The sequence below is a fragment of the Notolepis coatsorum genome, assembly GCF_963971535.1.
Source record: "Notolepis coatsorum genome assembly, chromosome: 2".
Taxonomy (NCBI): domain Eukaryota; kingdom Metazoa; phylum Chordata; class Actinopteri; order Aulopiformes; family Paralepididae; genus Notolepis; species Notolepis coatsorum.
In genome coordinates, this window is record NC_140166.1 from 107,916,410 (window position 1) to 107,940,559 (window position 24,150).

General features: G+C 43.8%; 1 protein-coding gene across 1 annotated transcript in view; it reads left to right on the forward strand.

Moving 5' to 3' along the window:
* tspan15 (tetraspanin 15) overlaps positions 1-24,150 on the forward strand; it is a 193,768-nt gene that overhangs the window by 126,431 nt on the left and 43,187 nt on the right. Inside the window, exons 2-3 of the mRNA XM_084307917.1 lie at positions 18,630-18,815; positions 19,895-19,969. Coding sequence (XP_084164043.1) covers positions 18,630-18,815; positions 19,895-19,969 — 261 coding nt within the window. The remainder of the gene's footprint in view (positions 1-18,629; positions 18,816-19,894; positions 19,970-24,150) is intronic.

A 24,150-nucleotide genomic window follows, 5' to 3' on the forward strand; every position in this document is an offset into this window, starting at 1 on the left:
CACATTTTCCAGAATAGATTATGTTTTTGCATCCCCTAGACTATTTGATAACTATGACGTGGAAATGGTACACAATGCACTATCAGATCACTGTTATTTACTCCTAAAAGGATAATTTGGTATACTGTCACCCCCAGCCTCAAGATGGCGATTTAACTCGATATTGCTGAAAAACAAGGAATTCATTAAACAATTCAAAGAAGCTCTTGTTGTATTCCTACTGGAGAATGCGAAATCGGTACAGGACCCCAGAATATTATGGATGTCGGTAAAGGAAATTTATCAAGGATTTTACTGGGAAGTTTTCCTCCAAAATACGCAAGAATCGTTGTTCAAAACTGGCAGAGCTGGGGCGGTCAGGTGGCGTAGCGGAGATTGCGTTCGTCACCAACCCCGGAGACGCTGGATTCGTCTGTTCGAATCCAGCTCACAGCTCCGGGGTTGTCACCAGCTTGGCTGGCCGTTCACACTAATACAATTGGCAGTATTAGAGGGTGGGAGAAGCTGGCGGGGTGGGTCCGGGTCGTTGTAAACAGCGACTCCTACAGTTCGGTCGGTGCGCCTGCTAAGCGCGGATAGCATCTAAGTGGGATAGTGTGATCCTTCCACACGCTACGCCCTCTCAGTGAGAGTCCGCGTTGTCAGGTGAAAAGAAGCGGTTGATTGGCTAGATGTGTGTCGGAGGAAGCATCTGATAGCCTCCACTCTCCCAGACCGACTGTGGGGGGTAAGTGCGCAGCGACCAGGAAGGGGATTGGGAATTGGCATAACGACTAATATTGGGATGGGAGAAAATCGGAGGAAAAAGGAGGGGAAAAAGATAAAAAAATAAAAATAAACTGGCAGAGCTGGAAACGCTTTACTCTACGTTATTTTCCTCTTTACAATACAACTACTCGGTTCGATTGGAATCTCAAATTAATGTGTTAAAAAAAAATTGCAGATATAACTACTATTAAGGCACAGCAAGGACTTGTTACAGACCCTAAAAAAATCAACGAGACATTCAAAGAGTTCTACTCCAACTTGTACAAATCAGAAATGGCCTTCGATCAAAACAAAATGGACATGTATCTTAATCAAATTAACCTTCCTAAACTATCAGAGGATGACGCAAAACAGTTAGAAACACCCATCACACTAGATGAACTTAGGGAGGCCATATCTGAAATGCAAAGTGGTAGGGCTCCTGGAAGGGACGGTATCCCACCAGAAATGTACCTCTCATGCTGGGATGTAATTGGACCCCTATTACTTAATATGATTCTATATTCAATCAAGGAGGGGAACTTCCATAAGATCGACAATATTGCACTCATAACAGTCCTCCTTAAAAAAGACAAAGACCCCACTGATTGCGGTAGTTATAGACCCTTAAGCCTCCTCGGAACCGATATCAAGCTGTATTCCAAGGTATTAGCCATCAGACTTCAAAAGTATATGACGTCTTTAGTTCATCCTGATCAGACTGGCTTCATAAGAGGCCGCTTGATCACGGATAATATAAGACGTTACTACATGTAACAAGCAAGGATGACACCACACCTATCCTGTCCCTGGATGCGATGAAAGCCTTTGATAGGTTGGAATGGTCTTATTTATGGGCAGTATTAGAAAGGATGGGGTTAGGAAAAGGATTCATTGACATGATTAAAGTATTATACAAAGACCCATCGGCCATGATTACAACAGGTATAATCACCTCCGAAATCTTTCCAGTATCGCGCTCCTCCAGACAGGGTTGCCCTCTTAGTCCCGGACTATTCGCTTTATCATTAGAGCCTTTAGCACAATATATGACAATCCCAATCTATAGAACCAATCGCAATTAAGGGCACACAACATCATATTAGTTTATATGCGGATGACGTAATATTGTTCATGCAAAACCCTAACACCTCAATGCCTCATCTTCTCAAGTTGATTGATGACTTTGGCAATCTATCGGGATTTAGGATAAATTGGCCAAAGTCGGCTTTCCTTCCACTTAATGCCCCTGCAAAGAATATACTCCTTCCAGAAAAAATACCAATGGTTAAACACTTCAGATGTTTAGGAGTTGAAGTATTCCCTACTATAAGCCAAACGGTGAAGTACAATTACATAAAATTCCAAGATAAGATCAAATACGACTTTGACAGGTGGTCCAAACTTAAAAATTCAGTACAGGCACAGGTATCAATAGTTAAGATGGATGTTTTACCTAGAATCAACTTCATTAGCTCAGTGTTACCGTTACCCCCCCCCCCCCCCCCCTGATGGTTACTGGAAAAAATTACACTCCACCGCACAAATTTATTTGGAATAACAAACCTCCACGTATAAAAAGATCCACCGCACAGAGAAATAAAGCCGACGGAGGTATGGCATTTCCAGATTTTTACCACTATTTTAAAGCGTACTCTTTAAGACCACTGACAACCTGGTTTGATTCCCAAGCATCTGTATCCTGGAGAAACGTAGAAGTAAATATAGTAGCACCACATAGACTGCAGGACATAGTATACACCATATTATCAATTAAGCAATGCGAATAGAAATGTGGCCCCCTTATTACTCATGTGATCCGAATATTGCGTGAAACACAAAAAAAATATTCTAACCAACATAAATGGCATAGTCATACTCCCCTATTCAATAACAATGCACTCCTGATTGGAAAACGACCTATAAGATACCCTAAATGGGAAAAGCAGGGCATACACACATTAGATGTTTTCAACAAACATGGTTTTTGTAGCTATAAAGACATACATAAAAAATGTTATCTCACCAGTTCCACATATTATTTTTACGCACAGTTATTGGTTTGTTTGAAGGCTCATGGAGTCCCATTAAGGATACCAATTGAGCACCACAGATATCACAAATTCTATGAAAGAGAGACATCGAGAGGTTTCGTATCTGATTTTTATCATCACTTACTAACGTCCTCGTATGGAATCCTCCCCCTAGACTCAGTCTGGAGGAGGGATATACCAGACTTGGAAATAAATTTTGATTGGCAAGAAGTCTGGGCAAACGTTCGAATTGCGTCACGTAACCCGGACCATCAACAAATTAATCTTAATTATATTCATAGGACATACCTGACTCCTATAAGATTGAGCAGAATGGGACTTAAACAAGACTCCAGATGTTCCTTATGTACAAATGGGGATGAGGGTACATTTATGCACATGTATTGGGATTGCCCACCAGTTAAGATATTCTGGAAAGAAGTGGCCCAGCAATTATCAAAATTCTTATTTCTGAACATACCTGTACACCCCTCTGTATTGCTGTTGAATGATGTTTTTCAGTATGCAGCCCCACAGCTAAAGAGATTAGTTTTATCTGGTCTCACAGCGGCTAAAAAGCTGATAGTATCACGATGGTTTCAACCTGAAAAAAGGTGTCGGAAGGTATGGGTTCTTACATATCTCGATGTGATCTATCTAGAAATATCTACAGCAAGAATTTTAGGTGTCAGTGAAGCCAAAATTGCAATCTGGTTAGAAGTGGTGGAGAGAATAAAAGCTAGCATATGAATTGCAGTGCCTGGTTAGGAACGAATGATAATGGATGGATTATCCAAGTGGGGGTCCGGGGGGGGTGAGCGAGCGAGAGCATATGTATGTAGGGTATTAGATAGCAAGTATTAGGTGTATATCTCATATACTACATTTATTTAAATGGTGATTTCATTGGATGTTTACTGTTAATGCTTGTATGTCTAATTTTATGTTATGTTTAAAAAATAATACAAAAAAAAAATACAAAAAAAAAAAAAAAAACGCTCTCGCTCTTGGACACCAACTTTTTCACAATTGCTGACCTACACACACCGCACACAATGCTGTCATGTTCAGCAATGTACTCTAGCCACTGCCACTCTTTGAACCAGGCCGCCCGCCTTACAGGAGCAAGTGAAGCTCTCCCCAGGGTATTTTCGGGCAGGAAATACATAATTATCAAGTGGTCTGAATGACACATCATGATCTGCATTGATTTTAGTAGCACATAGCCTTACTCATAGGCGGCGCGTATATAAGGCCACGGGAGGCAATGCCGACCCAGTCTGCACATTATTATAGGTATATAATTATATTATAATATTATATATATATTATAGGTATATAACAGACTCGGTTAACTCTTCAATACCTGATGCTGAGGCTGAACCTGTCTCTCTGTCTCTCTCTGACGTTTATCAGATTTAGTGGGACCAGGGTTCGAAATTAACAGGGGCTTGGGGCATAATGCCCTTGAAAATGGACAAAATGCCCTCGAAAATCAGTTAAGGGGGGCAGAAAATGCCCCTGACAGTTTACTAATTATATATATATATTTATCCGGTAATGGAGCGTCTGTGTATCGTACGGTTCAGATGACGCGCAAATAAAAAAAATCATTTGGCGGAGCCGGGAGAGGTGAGCACTGGCTGCAGGCAGCAGCAGCAGCAACAGCACTGCAGCCAGGTGCTAGTCAGTTTGTGTAAAAATGGCAAGCACAATATAAATCAATCTTCATTACGACTTTAAAAACATAGCCATTAACATTACATAGGCCTACACACATCCTGCCATAGCGTTAGCAGTTTGTACAACACAACGCACGTTTTAACTATGGTAGCCTGACGCAGCTTGCAAGCTAATACTGTACAGTCAATGAAATGTCACCGTAGCTACTAGCTACTGTAGCAGAGGAGGAAATGGGAGTCTGAGAGGCAGGGTGTTTAAAGACAATGATAGGCGTTTATTCAACATCCAAGAAGGCTAACATACAACTGTGTTTTACTAACTCCAACCGGGACTATTGCCGCTTTCGTGCTGCTTGTTGATGTTATGATCTCCTCCTAACGTTACCGGAGCTGAAGGTGCCACACGCTAAAATGTCCGTGGGGACCCGGCGCCAACCCATAGATAGTTCCAACTCACCGAATTACGTAATCCACCACAGTTGCACTCAATATTTAAATAATGTTAGTCTAAATAAATGTAGACAGATACATAATAATTTCAAGCAGAAAACGAATCTTTCCATTAAGAACTGACAATCAGGGAATTTAAACATGGTTGACAGTTTTTTTTGTGTTTATATTAAAGAAAGGAAAGTCTAGTGCTGGCTGAGCATATTGTTTGTTTGCACTAAGTTAATACTTTGACAAATGTAGCCTGTAACACTGTAACACTGTAAACCTTTTTATTTATTTTTTATAAATGAGAAGCATGTTTAGATTTTAATAAAAATTAACGTATATCGAACCGAACCGAAAACCGTGACCCCAAAACCGTGATACGAACCGAACCGTCCATTTTGTGAACTGATATTTTTCTTTTCTGCGAGTGAGACATTCTGTGCTAGCAAAGTCTGACTACTAGCTAAAATCGACTGACTGCGCAAGCACTGTATCAATCAGTCAGTCGATTTTACTGTGACAGTAGCTCAGTGGTTCGTGGCGCGTGGGAAGGGCGGGAGACGGGAGGTGAATACAATTAGTTGTTTCACCTGTCATTCAATCAGTCTGTGACAGTCTGTCATCACTCGAAAATCTACTCTGCTGCCGCACCCCCCCTTCCAACGTGCCTGTATAGGGGCACTAGAGGAAAGGTCATAGGGTCACCAACATCAACATGTTTCTCCCTCTAGGGGTCATGAATGTGCACAACACATTTTGTGGCAGTTATGCAATGACTTTTCAACATATCTTGTTCTCAGTTTGGCCTGATGGTGGCGCTAGAGGGAAGGGTATGGGGTGACCAAAATCAGAAGGGTTGTTCATCTATGGGTCATAAATATCCAAAACAAATGTTTTGACTGTGACAGGAGACGCGCTCATTTGAAAATGAAAAAGTTTGACCTGATGGTGGCGCTAGAGGAAAGGTCATGGGATCACAATATCTTTGGACATTCCATTGTGGGATCAGTAGTTTTATATGTTAATCTCGCTTAACACTTCCAGGAACTTTAAAGCCTCGGAATGATCTTTTCCTGAATGTCAATACTTAGTAAGCCGCAACTCGGCGAACTGTTTGCTCAATTCCAACAAATAGTACCTTATGTTGAGGCTCTGAGTCTGTACTTCCATATCATTTGAAAGAACAAAAATATTAAATTCTGAAATATGCCCCTCACGTATATGCCTGTGTAGTGGACTAAACTGTGTTGTGTCTTGTTGCCCAGAGACGACAGACCCAGGGATAAAGCTGGAGGTAGATTTATTACCTTCTGACAGAAAGAACAAAAAGACAATCCTCCAAATGAAATGTGTGCCCAACACACCAGCTCCTCTTCCCAAAGGAGATTATATCAAAAGGACTTAAAAACTAGCTTGATACATATAGCTGTCATATGACCTTGAAGGCTACAGATGATGGTCTTCATGTTAGCACATTTGAGGGCGGCTAGGTGGCGCAGTGGGCAAGGCGCTCGCCACCAACACAGGAGATGCTGGGTTCGAGCCCAGCTCTCGGCGTTGCTACCAGCTTGGCTGGTCGTTCATACTAATACAATTGGCAGTATTAGGGGGTGGGAAGCTGGTGGGTGGGGATCGTACGTTGTGGACAGCAACTCCTACAGGTCGGTTGGTGCGCCTGCGCAGTAGAATCAGGAAGCAACGAGGGCGGCGTGTCCCTCCCACGCAGACCCTCGCCGCTGAGAGATTGCGCTGTGCAGGTGAAAAGATGTGACGGCTGCCTCCTCGAGTACCGCATTGCAGCCGGCTTGTGGGAGGTATGTATATATATTAGAGCTGGGCCGCTAACGGCGTTAACGTGCTGCGTTAACGCTATACTAATATCGCGCGATAATATAATTAACGCATTAATCTACATTTTTTTTTTTTTTTTTTTTTTTTATATATATAATTTTTTTTTTTACCTTTATTTACCCAGGGTAGGTTCGCTGAGCACAGATGCTCTTTTTCAGGAATGCCCTGCTTCACATTCACACAGTTCCATTCACACCTGGGAGCTGCCCAGTACAACCACAGTTGACACCATTGGCCACTGAGCAGTTGATTCAAGCCATGTCACATAGTTCAAGTTTGAAATGATTCTTTCTGTTTTGCTCCTGAGAGTGTGCTAGATACTGTACTGTACTGGTAATATTATTTATTTGTGTTAACTTCTGAATAAAACAACTTATTAAACACAAGTACATCTTATTGAACATTATTTTGATACAGTCTGTAATGCATTTTGGAAACGGGAGATGGGCTCATGGTGTAATGGGCCACCTGGCCTGAGAAACATGAGGAGGAAAGTTTTTTTTTTTTTTTTTTTGAGCCATTTTAATCTAGATTAATCTAGATTAAATCCAGGATTGCAGATAGATTAATCTAGATTAAAAAAAGTTAATCTATGCCCACCTCTAATATAATATATATATACTTTTTTTTTTTTTTTTGAAATATTATAGTGAAATATTTTGCACTGTTGTCGCATTTATCTTGTTGAAATCCTCCCACAGGTTCTTTTTACTACCACATATTTAATTGAGACCCTTTATTTGTTTATTATTTCAATTTAGCTGGAAATACATTGCTACATCATTCAGTAACATTTGCAGAGCCTTATAACAAAAACATTATTACGGTCACCATTGTGACCAGTGGGATTAATCAACACATTTTATTATTTATTTTTCTATTTCATTGAACATTGCACATGTTAAAAACCTTTTTTTTTTCTCAAAATGTGAGTATTACCAAGTCAACTTGTGTTATTAAAACAATGACAATAAACATAGTTTTATTAGGTTGAAATAATGTGGTTGTGTACTTATTTTTCTGTTAACTTATTATGGATTGAAAACTGAAAACCTTAATGCACAGTAACTAAACTCAATATTTTTTTGTTCTGGTAACTTATTATTATTATATTTTTTACAGTGTAGTCTTGCGATCAATCAAAACTTATTTACACGATATACCTCAAATTCACCCTCCATTCACATCCTGGTGTTCTCCTGGTGTTCTCCATTAGGCCTGTAGGTGGAGCTATGACAGCACACGTACAGTACACACACCGATGGTGTGTGATGTGTCCAAAAATGAATGGGCAAATGTGAGTGAAATGGTCGCACTGTCTGCATTTCATCCCCCCCCCCCCCCCCCCCCCCAACTCAGATTTAGGGTTGATACAACCATCATAATAATATTGTTAATAATAACAATAACAATAATCATGTGATAATGTAAAAATTATCATTAAAAATACCTGATTATGAGAAAAATAAATTACGATGCATGGAATATTGTTGAGGCACACTAGTTACAACTATATTTCAAACAGGCACTCCATGTCAAAAAGGTTGCTGACCCCTGCTTTAGACCATATTTTAGTATGAATATGTGAATGAAAAAGTGTAACGTTGCTACACCCTGAACAATACATATAGGACATTGAATGGGCCATAATAATGGCAATGTAGCAATAGAATTTAAAAAGTTATAGCCCTGCAAAGAAGGGGAACTTCTCCATAGACAAATAGAGCTGGCGGAGGATGGTATATTAAGAATTTAACCCATGGCGATTAAAGTGTTAACTAGGGTGACCATATTTTGATTTCCAAAAAAGAGGACATGCTGGCCCCAGCCTCGAGATAGATAATGATACTCAAAGTTTACTCAAATATGCCTTATTGTTATACTATATTTAAAGTATGCCTCCTCTGTATGGATATAAAATTATTATTTATATTATTTTATATAACACAATAATATCTCTCTATAACCAAAGACCCACCAAACCAAAGTTACTCAACAATCAACATGTTTTATTATGCCTAAGATTATCTCTCTGACAAATTTCAATGGCACAAGAAGAACTTAAAAATCAACCTGTAACAAAATAATAGCTCTCTTTTCAAGTGTTACTGGACAACAATAAATAACAAAAAAATATGAACTAATGTTCTAAATAATACCTCTTATGTAGAAAATCCAGCATTAACAAATTATCTCTATCTTTTCAATGTAAATTATAAAACAGTATAACCTCACATGGATACTAATCTAATTATTTAAAAAGTGCACTATGCAGTTTTGGATTTGCACATTTGCATATAAGTATGTTTATTATATAAATGGAAATGTTTTTTTTCCAATCCATGCATCTGTAGCTGTTGTGATATTTCACAGTATGAAATGCAAATGCATTTACAGCATCCTCCTTACAGTTTTCCTGGGTCTAACAAAGAATTCGGTAAACTTTGCAGAAGAACTCTCACCTTGCACAGCTTTTTAAAATGTTTTTCTGTGTCTATGTGTGTTTTAACAGGTGGGGTACCGCGTTGGGCCGCCATGCGCTCAACGCACACAGGTCATGGCACTTTGCGAGCGTCTATCGGCTCGGGGTTGCATTTTTCGCTGAACATATAATATACTGTTTGAAAGAGTTACATGACGATATGTCAGGCGAGCGTCTTTTTACGCACCGCAGGTCTTTGAAACCCGGAAATGTTCATGAATTTATTAAAAAAAAACAGACACCCCGGACAAGGCGTGAAAAGAGGACATGTCCGGGCAAAAGAGGACGTTTGGTCACCCTAGCTTTGTCTGTGGTTCATGCATAAATCATGAACAAAGCCTTCTAATATATATATTTCTCTCTCTAATAAACATTAACTAAACATAAAAACACAATTTTCCCATTAACCCCACATGCAGTCTCAAGGACAATATCACTGGTAAACTGGAAAGGAAAATATTGTTATGCATATATGTGGGGGGGGGGGGGGGCAATGCACCGGGGCTTATGATGTCATAATGACGTGACAGTGAGAGGTCGACAATGTGAGACCCCCCCCCCCACAGCTCTCCACCTCCATTGGCTCTGCAGTGGCAGCTCTGAAGCCTGGAGAGAAGCACTGTGATGGATGTGCTGATGGCTGATTGGGGACTTTATAAGAGTGAAACCCGTTAGATATATTTACTACCTCAGTACATCTCCCTACTAACCCCCTAGCATAGCGCACACACACACACACACACACACACACACGCACACACACACACACACACACACACACACACACACACACACACACACACACACACACACACACACACACACACACACACACACACACACACACACACACACACACACACAGCAGTGATGAAGACAGTTTGCTGCTGGCTGTAATTAGAGAGATTTAAGACGGGCTCTACGGCCTACGCTGCAGCGCTCTTATCAAACCTCTGCTTTCGTGTATGCATTCAAATTATACATTTTTTTATTTTACTAAACTAGGATTTCATCTCTTCCATTCTCATGTCGAGCCAACAAGAAAGTGCAACATGTAAACACACGCACACACACACACACACACACACACACACACACACACACACACACACACACACACACACACACACACACACACACACACACACACATGTACACACACACCCTCCCCTTTTCTTTTGGGTATGGGTATATCCTTGGTGAGATTCTGACGACGGAGGGGGAGGACGCAGCTCAAAACGAGCGTGCCTCTTCACTCGGGGATCCCTCATGCGCGTTAGCGTCATCACGTGAGTGCGTAGGGTTCCGCCCCCTCAGCTCCCTCGGCGTCAGGGCAATATTTGCATATCCTGCTCGTCTCGCGAGAGGAGGGGGGAAATTCCCCATACCCACTAGCTTAGAGGAGTCACACATATTGAAAACATCACAGGCTTTCACGTTTTCTTATTGGCCCGAGAGATATATCCATGAGTTGAGATCTGCGTGGCAGGTCCCGACTCACGTTGTCAATTGAGAGGTCTCTCCGGGATAAACCTGGCGTCTTCCCCTTTCGTATGAGCGGAATTTGTGACTGATGTTTTTCCCCCCAGGCTCTGTATATAAATCCTGTGTCTGCGTCCTTTCTGCGACCGATCCCCTCCCGGTTCTACCCAGACAGGGGGGAGAAACGTTGTGGGGGCTCTTTCCTGTCAGAATTTGCCCGCCACCATTCTCTGGTTTTACAAGCCTTCACGCTGTTCGATATCAGCAGTTTGGTCTTATGGGACCGGTATCAGCGACTGACCCGGGAGCTGTGCGTTCGCGTATACAGACCATCTTGGTGGCGCCTCCTGTGATGTTTTTGATCGAAACGTGTACCTATCCCCCTCTCCTTTGAAGAGGTGCGGCAGCGTGAAAGGGCACGGGACTCATCCTGGTCACGCCGGACCGGATCAGTTCAACCCGATGTCCGCCGGGTCACAGATATATGTTCTGTTAAACGGGCCCTGGGCTTTTCGGGGGGGGGAATGCCAGGGCGGGCCGGACGCCACAGGGGCTGATGTCATGAATGTTGTGTGTCATAAGTGTCACTACGAGTTGAAAGTGGGGGACCCCGATGTGGACAAGACAAATGTCTTCCTCTGGTCGGCATCCCCTTAACAGTTGTGTATATTGAGCCGTACTATATTGTACCCTCTCTGCAAACTGTTAAGTAAAGTTTCCTTTCTCCATTCATTCACCCCTCCCTCCCCGCTTGGCGGTTTTGGGGTGGTTGTCTCCCCGGTATGCCGGTAGCGGAGTCAACTCTCTGGTAGAGCCTGGGTTCGACCCCGGCTCCTCGAGACGATGCCCCCGCATGTTTTATGACGTCTGCCAATTGTGTCTTTTCTCTGAACCCCGACCCACGGGAACCCCGACCCCCCCCCCCCCCCTCAGCGGAGCCTCCTTACAGAGCCTCCTCCTCCGGGAGTGTTCAGAGCCTCTTCCTCAGGGGGTCCTTGCGGCGTGCCAGGCGGAGAAGGGCCTTCACCTGTTGTAAAGGGTGGTGTCATGAGTAAACGCCTGGGCCCTCATTTATCAACAATTCTTAGAAAGTGTTCTACTTTCATTCTTAAGCACAGAATTTAGATTGTGTGTACGTACAAAAAAATCTGGATTTATCACACGTGCGTACACAGGTCGTACGCACACCAGGGTTTCCGTTAGAATTTTTTTTTGCAGGTCTGAGTGTCCGGTAGATTTCAATCTACCGGACAAATGGGATAAATTCCGGTCAGAGTTTATTGAGCTTAAAAACAATTGATAGACCTATATAAAGAATGACATCATCAAGGCATTTATAATATTTTAACTTAAAACTAGGCTACTTTTGCGTATCAGTCATTAATATATTCCAAATAAAATAAGTCCCTCGAGACTTCGTGCTGCTGCTGCCGACTTGAGGTGTCGGTGGGCAGTCTGCCCGACCTTAATAAACAGCAGTCTGTTATAATCACATTTTTATGAGCTAACTAATTCCGTTATATTGGACATTTGTATTAATTATATCAAGCGAAGAACTGAGAAATTTGGCACCGCTGTGTCAGCGCGAGCTGGCTGCTGATATATTTACGTGAAGCATGGAGCACTTGGAGCAGGCAGAGCAGAGCAGTGGTGTCAGCAGCGCCCCCACCCAACAGCTGAATTGCCAATGGCTGAATTGGAGTACTGCACCCTGCCAAGCCATGCTTCACGTAAATATATCAGCAGCCAGCTCGCGCTGACAGCAGGATGTCATTATTAGACCGGCTGCTTGGTGAGATTGTTTCGTTCATCGCATAGGCTATATAATTTTAGCCTATTTTAATACAATTCAAATAATCTAATTGTGTTTAGAGGGAATTATTTTCACCGGACATTATGACCGGAGAGATTAAATATGTCGGACTTCAACAGATTTTGCCAGTCAAATACCGGTAATTACCGGCTAACGGAAACGCTGACGCACACCTGCAAGTACTCTGTGTTGATGAATATCACTTGATCTACGCTCCACGCTCGTGCACGGTTTTACGTATTTGCATACCAGAACCGCCCCGATTAACCAAATATGGTAATGAACACACCCATGAAAAGTGGACTAAGCCAGCGAACGTCTGGGAGAAATACGCGACAGGCTGACAGACATCTATCAACTTCCTAAAGACCATTGCTGCCTCAGGGCAGCGCAAACACTAATAAAGACTGTTAACCACTGTTTGCCATTGGTGTCATTAATAACCATGCTGGAATATGACATGCTGGAATTTTTCTTCGTTTCGTTCGATTAATACCCAGGGATTAAAGTTCTCCGTCAATTTCATTCCAAATCGAGACGGATTTTCCGTCAATTTTCTACCTGCATATGATTTGTAGAGGCATACAATCTATTTTGATGTCGGTATTAGGTCGCCTATATAAACAATAATACGAGAGCATATACAAGAACCTTTCTATTCACATAACTGCATTTGTGATGGAGCTTTGACAGCTACATGGGTGGTACAGACAGTAACAGTCTATTGCTCGATCCATCTCCAATATCACGATGGACCGTGCCATGTAGCCTATGTATAGCCTGCCTATGTGATCAATAAAAACGCGAACTTGAATCCCATCATCATATTAATATGTTGTGTCTGTCCACTATGTTTGTTACTTTGTTATTTTTTTCCCCTATGTAAAGCGACATTGGGTCTCTTGAAAGGCGCTATATAGAACGAAGCTATTATTGTTATTATTATTATTATCACATCTGTGCGGGAGCTCACAAATAGACTGTCTTTTAGTCTCAGTGAAGTTTCAACGGAGGTCATCTATTCTATCCAACAAATTGAAGTAGAAAGCATTTCGTTGTGACCAATCTTATTTGGAAACATGACACACAAAATAATAGTATTTAGCTTTTTATTTTAAACAATATTTAATCGCGTTTGGAGGTGGGTGTTCTGCGTCTGCACCCCGTGCCAAACAAGCAGGCCAACCTCTTGTTCGAGCGTGAGCCCGTTATAATTACACTACTGTCGCTATTTTACAATGAACTATAATGAATTACGGTTCATACAGAACACGCGCCAGTGTTGGAAGTAATGCACGGAAGCTTATTTCCGCGTCTGCAGTCTCCATATTCTACCACCGGGCGCCAGGTACGCACAAAGTCAAGCACACGTTCAAATTGATAAGTCACACACTTTGCTTAGAAATTATCGTATGCACGGGTTACGCACATATCTGTGCGTACGCAACGTTGATAAATGAGGGCCCTGGAGAGGTCTCGATGCCACGGCCTCGTTGACCTCGCCAGGTCCCTTTTTTCGGGTCCTGGCCCCTGGACTCGGCGGTAAGCCTGCCTTGAGTGGTCCATGGGGCTGGGACCTCCTTCGCACACCGCTGCTACAGCTTCGCCCACGGGGTCTTAGTTTTGGTGACACAGGAATATCCCATAGGGAGCAGAACGCTCCCAAAGACTCATGTAACTAGGGTTGTAGGATAACCTTCGTTATGCCCTATGTCACTATGCTATCCTAACTATACTATACAAAAACATCCAGTTATGTTTAGTTTTTTCCCTTTAAAGTGACCTTTTTCCTTTCCTTTAAAGTGACCTCTAAAGTGAGTTTTCACCAAGACACAAACAAAGACTCATGAGAGGAGTTTTCACCGACACACAAACAAAGACTCATGAGAGGAGTTTTCACCAAGACACACAAACAAAGACTCATGAGAGGAGTTTTCACCAAGACACACAAACAAAGACTCATGAGAGGAGTTTTCACCAAGACAGACAAACAAAGACTCCTGAGAGGAGTTTTCACCAACACACACAAACAAAGACTCATAAGAGGAGTTTTCACCAACACACACAAACAAAGACTCATAAGAGGAGTTTTCACCAACACACACAAACAAAGACTCATAAGAGGAGTTTTCACCAACACACACAAACAAAGACTCATAAGAGGAGTTTTCACCAAGACACACAAACAAAGACTCATGAGAGGAGTTTTCACCAAGACACACAAACAATGGGACTCATGAGAGGAGTTTTCACCAAGACACAAACAATGGGACTCATGGGAGGAGTTTTCAGGGGGCAATGCTGCTGTCCGTGGGGCTGCACTGGACGCCTGTAGCTGTTCCGCAACTGTAGCTACTTCCGGGGTAGGCCTGATTGGCCACGACAGGCACGTGACAGGTGCGGCCACGCCCCGCGGCAGCCTCAGGACGCGCAACGAGGCTGCTGTGGTTCACAGGCGCTTTCCGCCTTCAACGCCGCCCGCAGAGGAGGAAGAGGAGTTTGCGGCGCCTTTCACATCGCAGTCATCATAATAATCGCGCCGCAGTCATGCAATCATTTATCATTTAACATTTGAAAGGTATACATTGTTGTATGAAATAAAATAGTATAGAGACATATGTACAGCGTCGCGATCGCAGTCATCAGTCATAATAATCGCGCCGCAGTCGGCAGTCATGCAATCATTTATCATTTGAAAGGCATACATTGTTGTATGAAATAAAATAGTATAGAGACATATGTACAGCGTCGCGATCGCAGTCATCAGTCATAATAATCGCGCCGCAGTCGGCAGTCATGCAATCATTTATCATTTAACATTTGAAAGGCATACATTGTTGTATGAAATAAAATAGTATAGAGACTTATGTACAGCGTTGCGATCGCAGTCATCAGTCATAATAATCGCGCCGCAGTCGGCAGTCATGCAATCATTTATCATTTGAAAGGCATACATTGTTGTATGAAATAAAATGGTATAGAGACATATAGGGCTGTCTTAAATGCTTCGAAGCTTCGAACGTTCGATTCGATGGCACAAGCTTCGAACATTAAAAAAAAATCGAAGTTTAAAAAAAAATATATATATATATACATTTTTTTTTTCAATTTTTTTTTTTACTTGTGTGTGTGTGTGTGTGTGTGTGTGTGTGTGTGTGTGTGTGTGTGTGTGTGTGTGTGTGTGTGTGTGTGTGTGTGTGTGTGTGTGTGTGTGTGTGTGTGTGTGTGTGTGTACTACCCATCCCAGTTAGGACAGCCGAATCCCATCCAATCTTTCGCCGTCGACTAAAGACTCACTTCTTCAACCATTATCTGAAATGATAAAAAAAATAAAAAATCTAACCGTGACTGACCTTACTGTCATGCACTTGTCCTAATAAACTAACCTACACTGTAACACGCAACACTTTGATGAACATTGTTACTCAGCTGATAGAGTTGTACCCTTCTTGCTGTCTTGTCGTACAGAACTTGTAAGTCGCTTTGGATAAAAGCGTCAGCTAAATGACTAAATGTAAGTGTGTGTGTAGGTAGGGCTGGGCGATATGACCAAAAACGTTATCGCGATAAAATTATAAAATTATTTTCATATAACTCGATATCGATAATTATCGTCGATATAATGTCTGTCAAGTTTAATTAACTTATTATGCCCGGCGCCGATACGCGGGCTGACTTGTTTTGCTGCTGTGAATGTCTCGAGAGTCGAATTGATGTCGTCATCAGTCCGCGCACGTTAGCAGAGCGGAGTATCTCAAGCGGAGTATCTCATGACTCAAAAATGACCCTAAAATACTCTGTTCCGCCCAATTCATTGCAACGACGTCCACCGTATACCCCACACTACTATAACAGTTACCCTCAGAATTCAAAACACACACCAACTCGGCAGGTAACCTGTGAAATAGCGGCGTGCAAGCTAATTAGCCATAGCCAGCCCCGTTTCCAAGCGGAGTATTTCATGACAATGTACTAAAAAATGACCCTAAAATACTCTGTTCCGCCCAATTCATTGCAACGACGTCCACCGTATACCCCACACTACTATAACAGTTACCCTCAGAATTCAAAACACACACCAACTCGGCAGGTAACCTGTGAAATAGCGGCGTGCAAGCTAATTAGCCATAGCCAGCCTCGTTTCCAAGCGGAGTATTTCATGACAATGTACTAAAAAATGACCCTAAAATACTCTGTTCCGCCCAATTCATTGCAACGACGTCCACCGTATACCCCACACTACTATAACAGTTACCCTCAGAATTCAAAACACACACCAACTCGGCAGGTAACCTGTGAAATAGCGGCGTGCAAGCTAATTAGCCATAGCCAGCCTTGTTTACCGAGTCCTACCTCCTTCCGGGTCTCCTTCCTCTATCGGCCATCTCCTTCACCGATTGGTTGTTAGTGCGTGTGCTCATATCCAAGCTTGGAAAATCGATATATCGAAACTTTGCGACCACGTTTCATGTTTATTTCGAGGAAATAATTTATCGCGATAGTTATCGTTATCGTTTTATCGCCCAGCCCTATGTGTAGGTGTGTGTGTGTGTGTGTGCGCGCACCTTGTAGAATTCCACACATAAGAAAGAAAGATACTGGGATGAATAAACAAAATAGGAAATAAAATGTAGAAATGCATGCAATACATAAATAAATATGAATCTCCATATATGAAATATAACATTTAGATAAGGTGCTACTGAGATGTTTTGGTGAGTTCTTTGTTTTTTTGTGGAAGTTGCCCTTCTTAAAAATGCATGAACATTCACTGATAATTGGTCTGTAGTGGAGTCTACAAGGTCTACATTGCCGGACCATGTAGAATCCGGACCTTGTAGACTGACATAATTCTGTGCATAGTTTAGTCTACACAGGCCATATTTCAAATAATCAAAATCTTACTTCATTCATCTTAAACATTCTTGATTTGGGGGATTGGTAGTTCCCATGAAATCTGAAGTTGTTCAAACGACAACAGCGATCCACCTTGAATTAAATCACACAGCCGAGTGAAACCTTGTTGGATGCGTCAGTCACGAAAGGGGCTACTTAATTAATTAATCCAACCCACTTTATTTATAGAGCACATTTAAAAACAACAACGTTTACGAAAGTGCTGTACAAGTCCCACAACATAAGATAAAAAAAATAAAATAAAAAAAAAATATTAAAAAAAAAATATAAAAAAAAAAAAAAAAAAAAATTTTTTCGAAGCTTCGAATTAAAATCGAAGCTCGGCCCCGAAGCTTCGATTGCCAAAAAAAGGTTTGAAGGTCAGCCCTAGAGACATATGTACAGCGTCGCGATCGCAGTCATCAGTCATAATAATCGCGCCGCAGTCATGCAATCATTTATCATTTAACATTTGAAAGGCATACATTGTTGTATGAAATAAAATAGTATAGAGACATATGTACAGCGTCGCGATCGCAGTCATCAGTCATAATAATCGCGCCGCAGTCGGCAGTCATGCAATCATTTATCATTTAACATTTGAAAGGCATACATTGTTGAAGGCAAGATCTACGCATTGAAGCGTTGAGAGAAAAAGACAGCCAAGATTGTACTTTAAACTAAATGACTCCTCTTCCTCCTCTGCGGGCGGCGTTGAAGGCGGAAAGCGCCTGTGAACCACAGCAGCCTCGTTGTGCGTCCTGAGGCTGCCGCGGGGCGTGGCCGCGCCTGTCACGTGCCTGTCGGGGCCAATCAGGCCTACCCCGGAAGTAGCTACAGTTGCGGAACAGCTACAGACAGTGAAGAGGCAACTGAACTGAGAAGTCTAATTTCTCTCTCTTCAACATTCACTTATACAAAAACAAAGACTGAAAGTGATATGTATCTAAAGGAAAACGCTCTTCTATTTTAATTAGGAAAATGTAATCACATATCATAGAATTGTCATGCATTTTACTCTGCCAAGTGGCGACCCAATACAAAACGGGTCATGACTCTTATGTTTGTCTAGGAAACGCTAGTCTAGACATTTCCATTGCGTTTCAATTGATTCATGCTAACTCCTATTGTCTTTTCAAGTTGATAGATGGATGCATGTGCATTGTGTTTCAGTTGATAGACTTATCATTTTCTTTGTCTTCCAGTTGGTGGGAGGCTTTATCCTGGCGATAGGTATCTATGCGGAGGTGGAGCGTCAGACGTTGAAGACGCTGGAAGGAGTGTTTCTGGCTCCTTCTGTCATCCTCATCGTGCTGGGTATCATCATGTTCATCATCTCCTTCATTGGAGTCCTGGCGGCGCTACGAGATAACCTCACCCTGCTCAAAGTGGTCAGCTTCTATTATATTCTGTTCTGTTCTGCCTTGCTATGAGACAACCTCACCCTGCTCAAAGTGGTCAGCTTCTATTATATTCTGTTCTGTTCTGCCTTGCTATGAGACAACCTCACCCTGCTCAAAGTGGTCAGCTTCTATTCTGTTCTATTCCATTCCATTCTGATCTATTCTATTCTGTCTTGTTCTGTTCTGTTCTTTTATATTATGTTCTGCTTTGATCTAATATGTTCTGATCTATTCTGTTCTGTTATGTTCTAATCTATTTAGGGCTGACCTTCAATTTTTTTTGGAATTCGAAGCTTCGTGGCCGAGATTCGATTTTAATTCGAAGCTCCGGAAAAAAAAAAAAATCTTTTTTTATTATTATAATTTTTGAATTTTTTTATGTTGTGGGACTTGTACAGCACTTTGTTCAACTTTGTCAGTGCTGTAAAGTTTAAACCTTTTTAAATCTTAGACAAACTAAACACTTTGCTTCCATGAAATATTGTAAGCCGTCATTTGAGGCTTTATAAAAGCAGCACAATGAACACAAATCTGTCAGTGCCGAGTCCGACCTCATCTTAAATAACAAACAGCATTGCTTGTTGTAATTAACAAAGAGAGGCAGAGTTGATTTTGCACAAAAAAAATATTCATATATATATATATATATATATTTTTTTTACATAATCAAATTTTATTTTCATATTCGAAGCCCATGCCCATCGAACGAAGCTTCGAAGTATTTAAGACAGCCGTGCTGTTATATTGTATTCTATTCTATTATGTTATATTGTGCTGTATTAGTAGGCATCCTTTTTGAAGCCACAAAGGGTTGAGAACCACAGGGTTAATTCTAGCTTACATTTCCAATAACTGAATATATTTGCCAATATACCTTTTTCTAGACATAACTGAAACATTGATATATCAACATATCCTGAGACATTGGTAAAAGGCATCTGATAATATCAGCTGATATTATCTGTCTAGCCCTATTCAATTCTGTTGAGCGTTCTACAGTATCTACATGTTTTTTGTTGTTGTGATTGGTTCAATCTTCTTCCTTGTGTTTTCTGATTGGTCCATAGTTCATGTACACGCTGGCGGTGTGTCTGATCCTGGAGCTGCTGGGTGGAGTCTTAGGGCTGTTATTTCACAACCAGGTAGGCTGGCTCACCTGTCAATCAAACCTTGTGTCATTCAATCAAAGATCTTAAGAGTATTGGAAAAAGGCAATCAGTGGGGAAATTGAATGGGAGGCGATGTCCTTGCTGAAAACTCAACACCACGTCATTCACGTCATTGACAAACCTACAACCTAATAATTTGCAGAATAGCAAACCAACTGCTTGAATATCAAGGATGTAAATTTCAATATTGGTAAACTCTTAGTAAGCTACAGGTAATCTCTTAGTACGTTATTAGTAAACTCTTGGAGTAAGCTACTGGTGAACTCTTAGTAAGTTATTGGTGAACCGTTGGTAAGTTATTGGTAAACTGTTGGTAAGTTATTGGTAAACTGTTGGTAAGTTATTGGTAAGCTCTTAGTAAGCTACTAGTGAACTCTTAGTAAGTTATTAGTAAACTCTTAGTAAGCTACTGGTGAACTATTATTAAGTTATTAGTAAACTCTTAGTAAGTTATTAGTAAACTCTTAGTAAGTTATTAGTAAACTCTTAGTAAGTTATTAGTAAACTCTTAGTAAGCTACTGGTGAACTCTTAGTATGTTATTAGTAAACTCTTAGTAAGTTATTAGTAAACTCTTAGTAAGTTATTGGTAAACCATTGGTAAGTTATTGGTAAACTGTTGGTAATTTATTGGTAAATGGTTGGTAAGTTATTGGTAAACTGTTGGTAAGTTATTGGTAAACTTGTAGTATGCTACTGGTAAACTCTTAGTAAGTTATTGGTAAACTGTTGTATTGGTAAGCTATTGGTAAGCTACTTCTGATGTTTTTCTCTCCCTGGTTCGATAGCTAACTGTTGCCAGCTTGCTAGCCCGCTACCACAGGTGATATAACGAAAAGTTATTTCATAACCTAGTTATATGAATACTGGCTGAGCGTCTCGCTCTGCCAATGAGATATCCTCTTATCTACACGCACCTAGCGTGCATGCGAAAGAAACAAATGCACCCACTTGCACGTGACCAAGCCACTCCCATGCGTCTCCCTATATGACGCCAGAAATGGTCACGTTCCACCTTCCCAGATCGATTTCCATAAGCGGAAACCCATCCAAGGGACCTCAGGGCGCTAAGAGCGAGACGTTCAGCCAGTATTCATATGACTAGGCTGTGACATGTGACACAGCACCCCGTGGCCCACACCCACACACCCCTGCTAGCCCACCAAATGGCGGGACGCAGAAGAGGTCCCAGACCTCAGAACCGCCTGGGAGACGGAACTCCACGAGGTAAAACTTAACGAAAGGACCCGGGGAGGACCAGGAGGCCGCAGCACAGATGTCCTCCACCGAGGCCCCCCCTGACAGGGCAGCAGAGGCCGCCACTCCGGGGGGGGACCTGTCCAGCCAACGTGTAGCAAAGGGCAATGCCCTCGCACAACCAATGTGACAGGCGCTGCTTGGACAGCGCCTTACCCGCACGAGGGCCACCGTAACAAACAAACAGTTGATCGGAAGCCCTGAGATCCTGTGTCCGACTGAGGTAAACCCCCAGTGCACAGACAGGACACGACAGGTGAAGGCTCGCCTCCAACTCACTAGCGTGAGGAAGCAGATGAAACGCCTGAACCACAATATCCCTGGAGCGAAAAGAGCTCCGGATATTCTTTGGCACGAAGATTGGATTAGGCCTCAGAGTCGCACCGCTATCGGCCGAATAGACAGGCACTCAGGCCGCACCGAGAGAGCACACAGCTCACCCACGCGCTTAGCGGAGGTGATGGCCAAAAGGAACGCGGTCTTAAAGGACAGCCGATCCAATGGCGCCTTCTCAAGAGGCTCAAACGGGGCCTCCGACAACCGGCCCAGGACCAGTTGGATGTCCCAACTTGGAGACCGAGAACGTTCCACAGGCTTGAGATGCCGAGCACCAAGCAGGAAACGCTTCACGAGAGGGTGGCTGAACAAAGTTCTGCCCCCACACTCGACCATACGCCACTTCCCAGCGTAAGCCGCGGTAGTGGACGGAGCGCGCGCGTACCGGATGGCGTTAACCACAGAAGAGTCAAGACGCATCCCCACCAGATTCACTCTTTCAGCAGCCAAGCCTAGAGGCTGCCCCAGAACAGGAGGCAGAACAGAGTTCCGCGTGCCTGAGAGAGGGCCCGCGGTAACCACAGAACAGGCCACGGCGGGGCCACCAAGAGCTGAATCAGGGCCGGGAACCACACAGCTGAGCCCTGGCCCGGCGCGACCAGGATCAAAGTCCCGCGCTCCTGACGTACCCGCCCCAACAGCTGAGCTATCCGGTGTATGGGGGGGGTGTGTACAGAATCCCGGGCGGCCACGGAATCGGTCCCAGACCTGTCTGACTATGTCTGGACGTAGTCCCCACTCGTCAGGGTGAGGACCGCCCTGCGACATCACATCTGCACCCACATTCTCCCTGCCGGGGATGTGAAGAGCCCTCAGGCTGTGCAGATGGAGAAACACCCTTAGCCAGAGCTCGACCGCCGCCCGGTGCAGACGGGGGGAGCGCACTCCTGTCTGTCTGTCAATATACGACGCTGATGTCGTGTTGTCCGTCCTGATCAAAACATGCTTGCCCACCACAAGGTGGCCGAGCCGTTTGAGGACCAGAAGGACTGCCTTCAATTCCAACACATTGAATGTAGTGCAGACCGGGCAGCATGTTCTTGCCAGCTGCCCCCTACTGTGTTGGCCCGACACGTCCGTCCCCCATCCCGTGAGGGAGGCGTCGGTGAAGACTGTGACGTGTGACAACCAGAGGACGAGGTCCCCCAGTACTGACATGGGAACCTTCAGCCGCTTCCACTTGTCTCTCACCGGGTCCATTTCCATACTGGAAACCACCTCTGTATCCTCCTCATGAAGAGGAGGCCAAGAGGGACCACAGAGTGAGCAGATGCCATCATACCGAGCAGGCGCATCACGGACAGCACTGTAACCGTCCTAGGACGGAACCTCCCGAGCGCGCCGAGAACATTCACTCGCCGCCGCTCTGAGAGGGATGCCCATATAGACCTTGAGCTTATAAATAAGCCCAAGTACTCCACCCGTTGACTGGGAAGAGGATTACTCTACTTCCGGTCTACAGCAAAACCCAGGCTGATGAGGAATTCCACCACCTGCCTGGTATGAGACCTGGCGATCTTCTCTGACCGGCCGAGGACCAGAACGTCGTCCAGGGTAGAATAAAATTCATATCCCTCAATGACGCAGAGATCCCAGCGCGGTCTCCACGCACTTGGTGAAGATGCGGGGAGCCAGAGAGTAGCCGAACGGCAGCCTCTGGTACTCGTACACTAAGCCCTGCAAAGGAAGCGTAGGTATGTCCTAGGATGGAAGATCGGGATGCGAATACGCATCCTACAGGTCTATGGAGGTGAACCAGTCCCCCACCTGACAGCGCCTAACAGGTGGGTGACGGTCAACATTCTGAACCTTCCATGGGACAGGTCCAGTATGGGTCTGACACCCCCCCCCCCCCCCCCCCCCCCCGATTTCTCGGGCACCAGAGAATATCGGGAGGAAACGCCGCTCACTGCGTCCTCTCATGGGACCACGACGACGGCCTGCTTCGCCGCCAGAGAACGAATCTCCTCGGCCAGGGCTGTCACTGCCGCGGACTCTGATAATAGAGTCTGTACCAAACCCAAAAATGGAGGGCGGGGGTGTGTAAACTGTAACACAAGCGCCGCCCTCAGAGTTTTCTCCATCCACACCGACATATGGTCCCCACACTGCCCGATAGGGTGGGTCCCTTCACACGTAGCCCTGTAGTGATATTACTACCACCCAAACCACGCGTGCCTGACTGACCCCCGCCGGTCTTCCGGTCGGGGGAGGCACTAACGTGATACCCGGCCTGGCGAAGGCGGAGCTGGGGGAACTCGCGCTGCGAAATCCTGGCCCTTGAGTTCCCCCGCTGACAACCTTTTTCGTCGACAGACACAACACCAGGCTCACCAAACACAGACGCAGAACGTGTGGTGTGGGAGCTGCTAGCAGGGGGGAGTGGCCGGAGAGCGTGCTAGACACAGCTAGACGGCGACGTTTCTTTAGGGCGTGCTCATCTAATGTAGCCGATCCCTCGGCCGCCGGCCTTGTGATCACCTGTTTTCTTTGTGCCCAGGGTATCTCAGGCGGGGGAAACATGGCCGCCGGTCAGGGGCCTCGCCACTGGCGAGGCCGTGC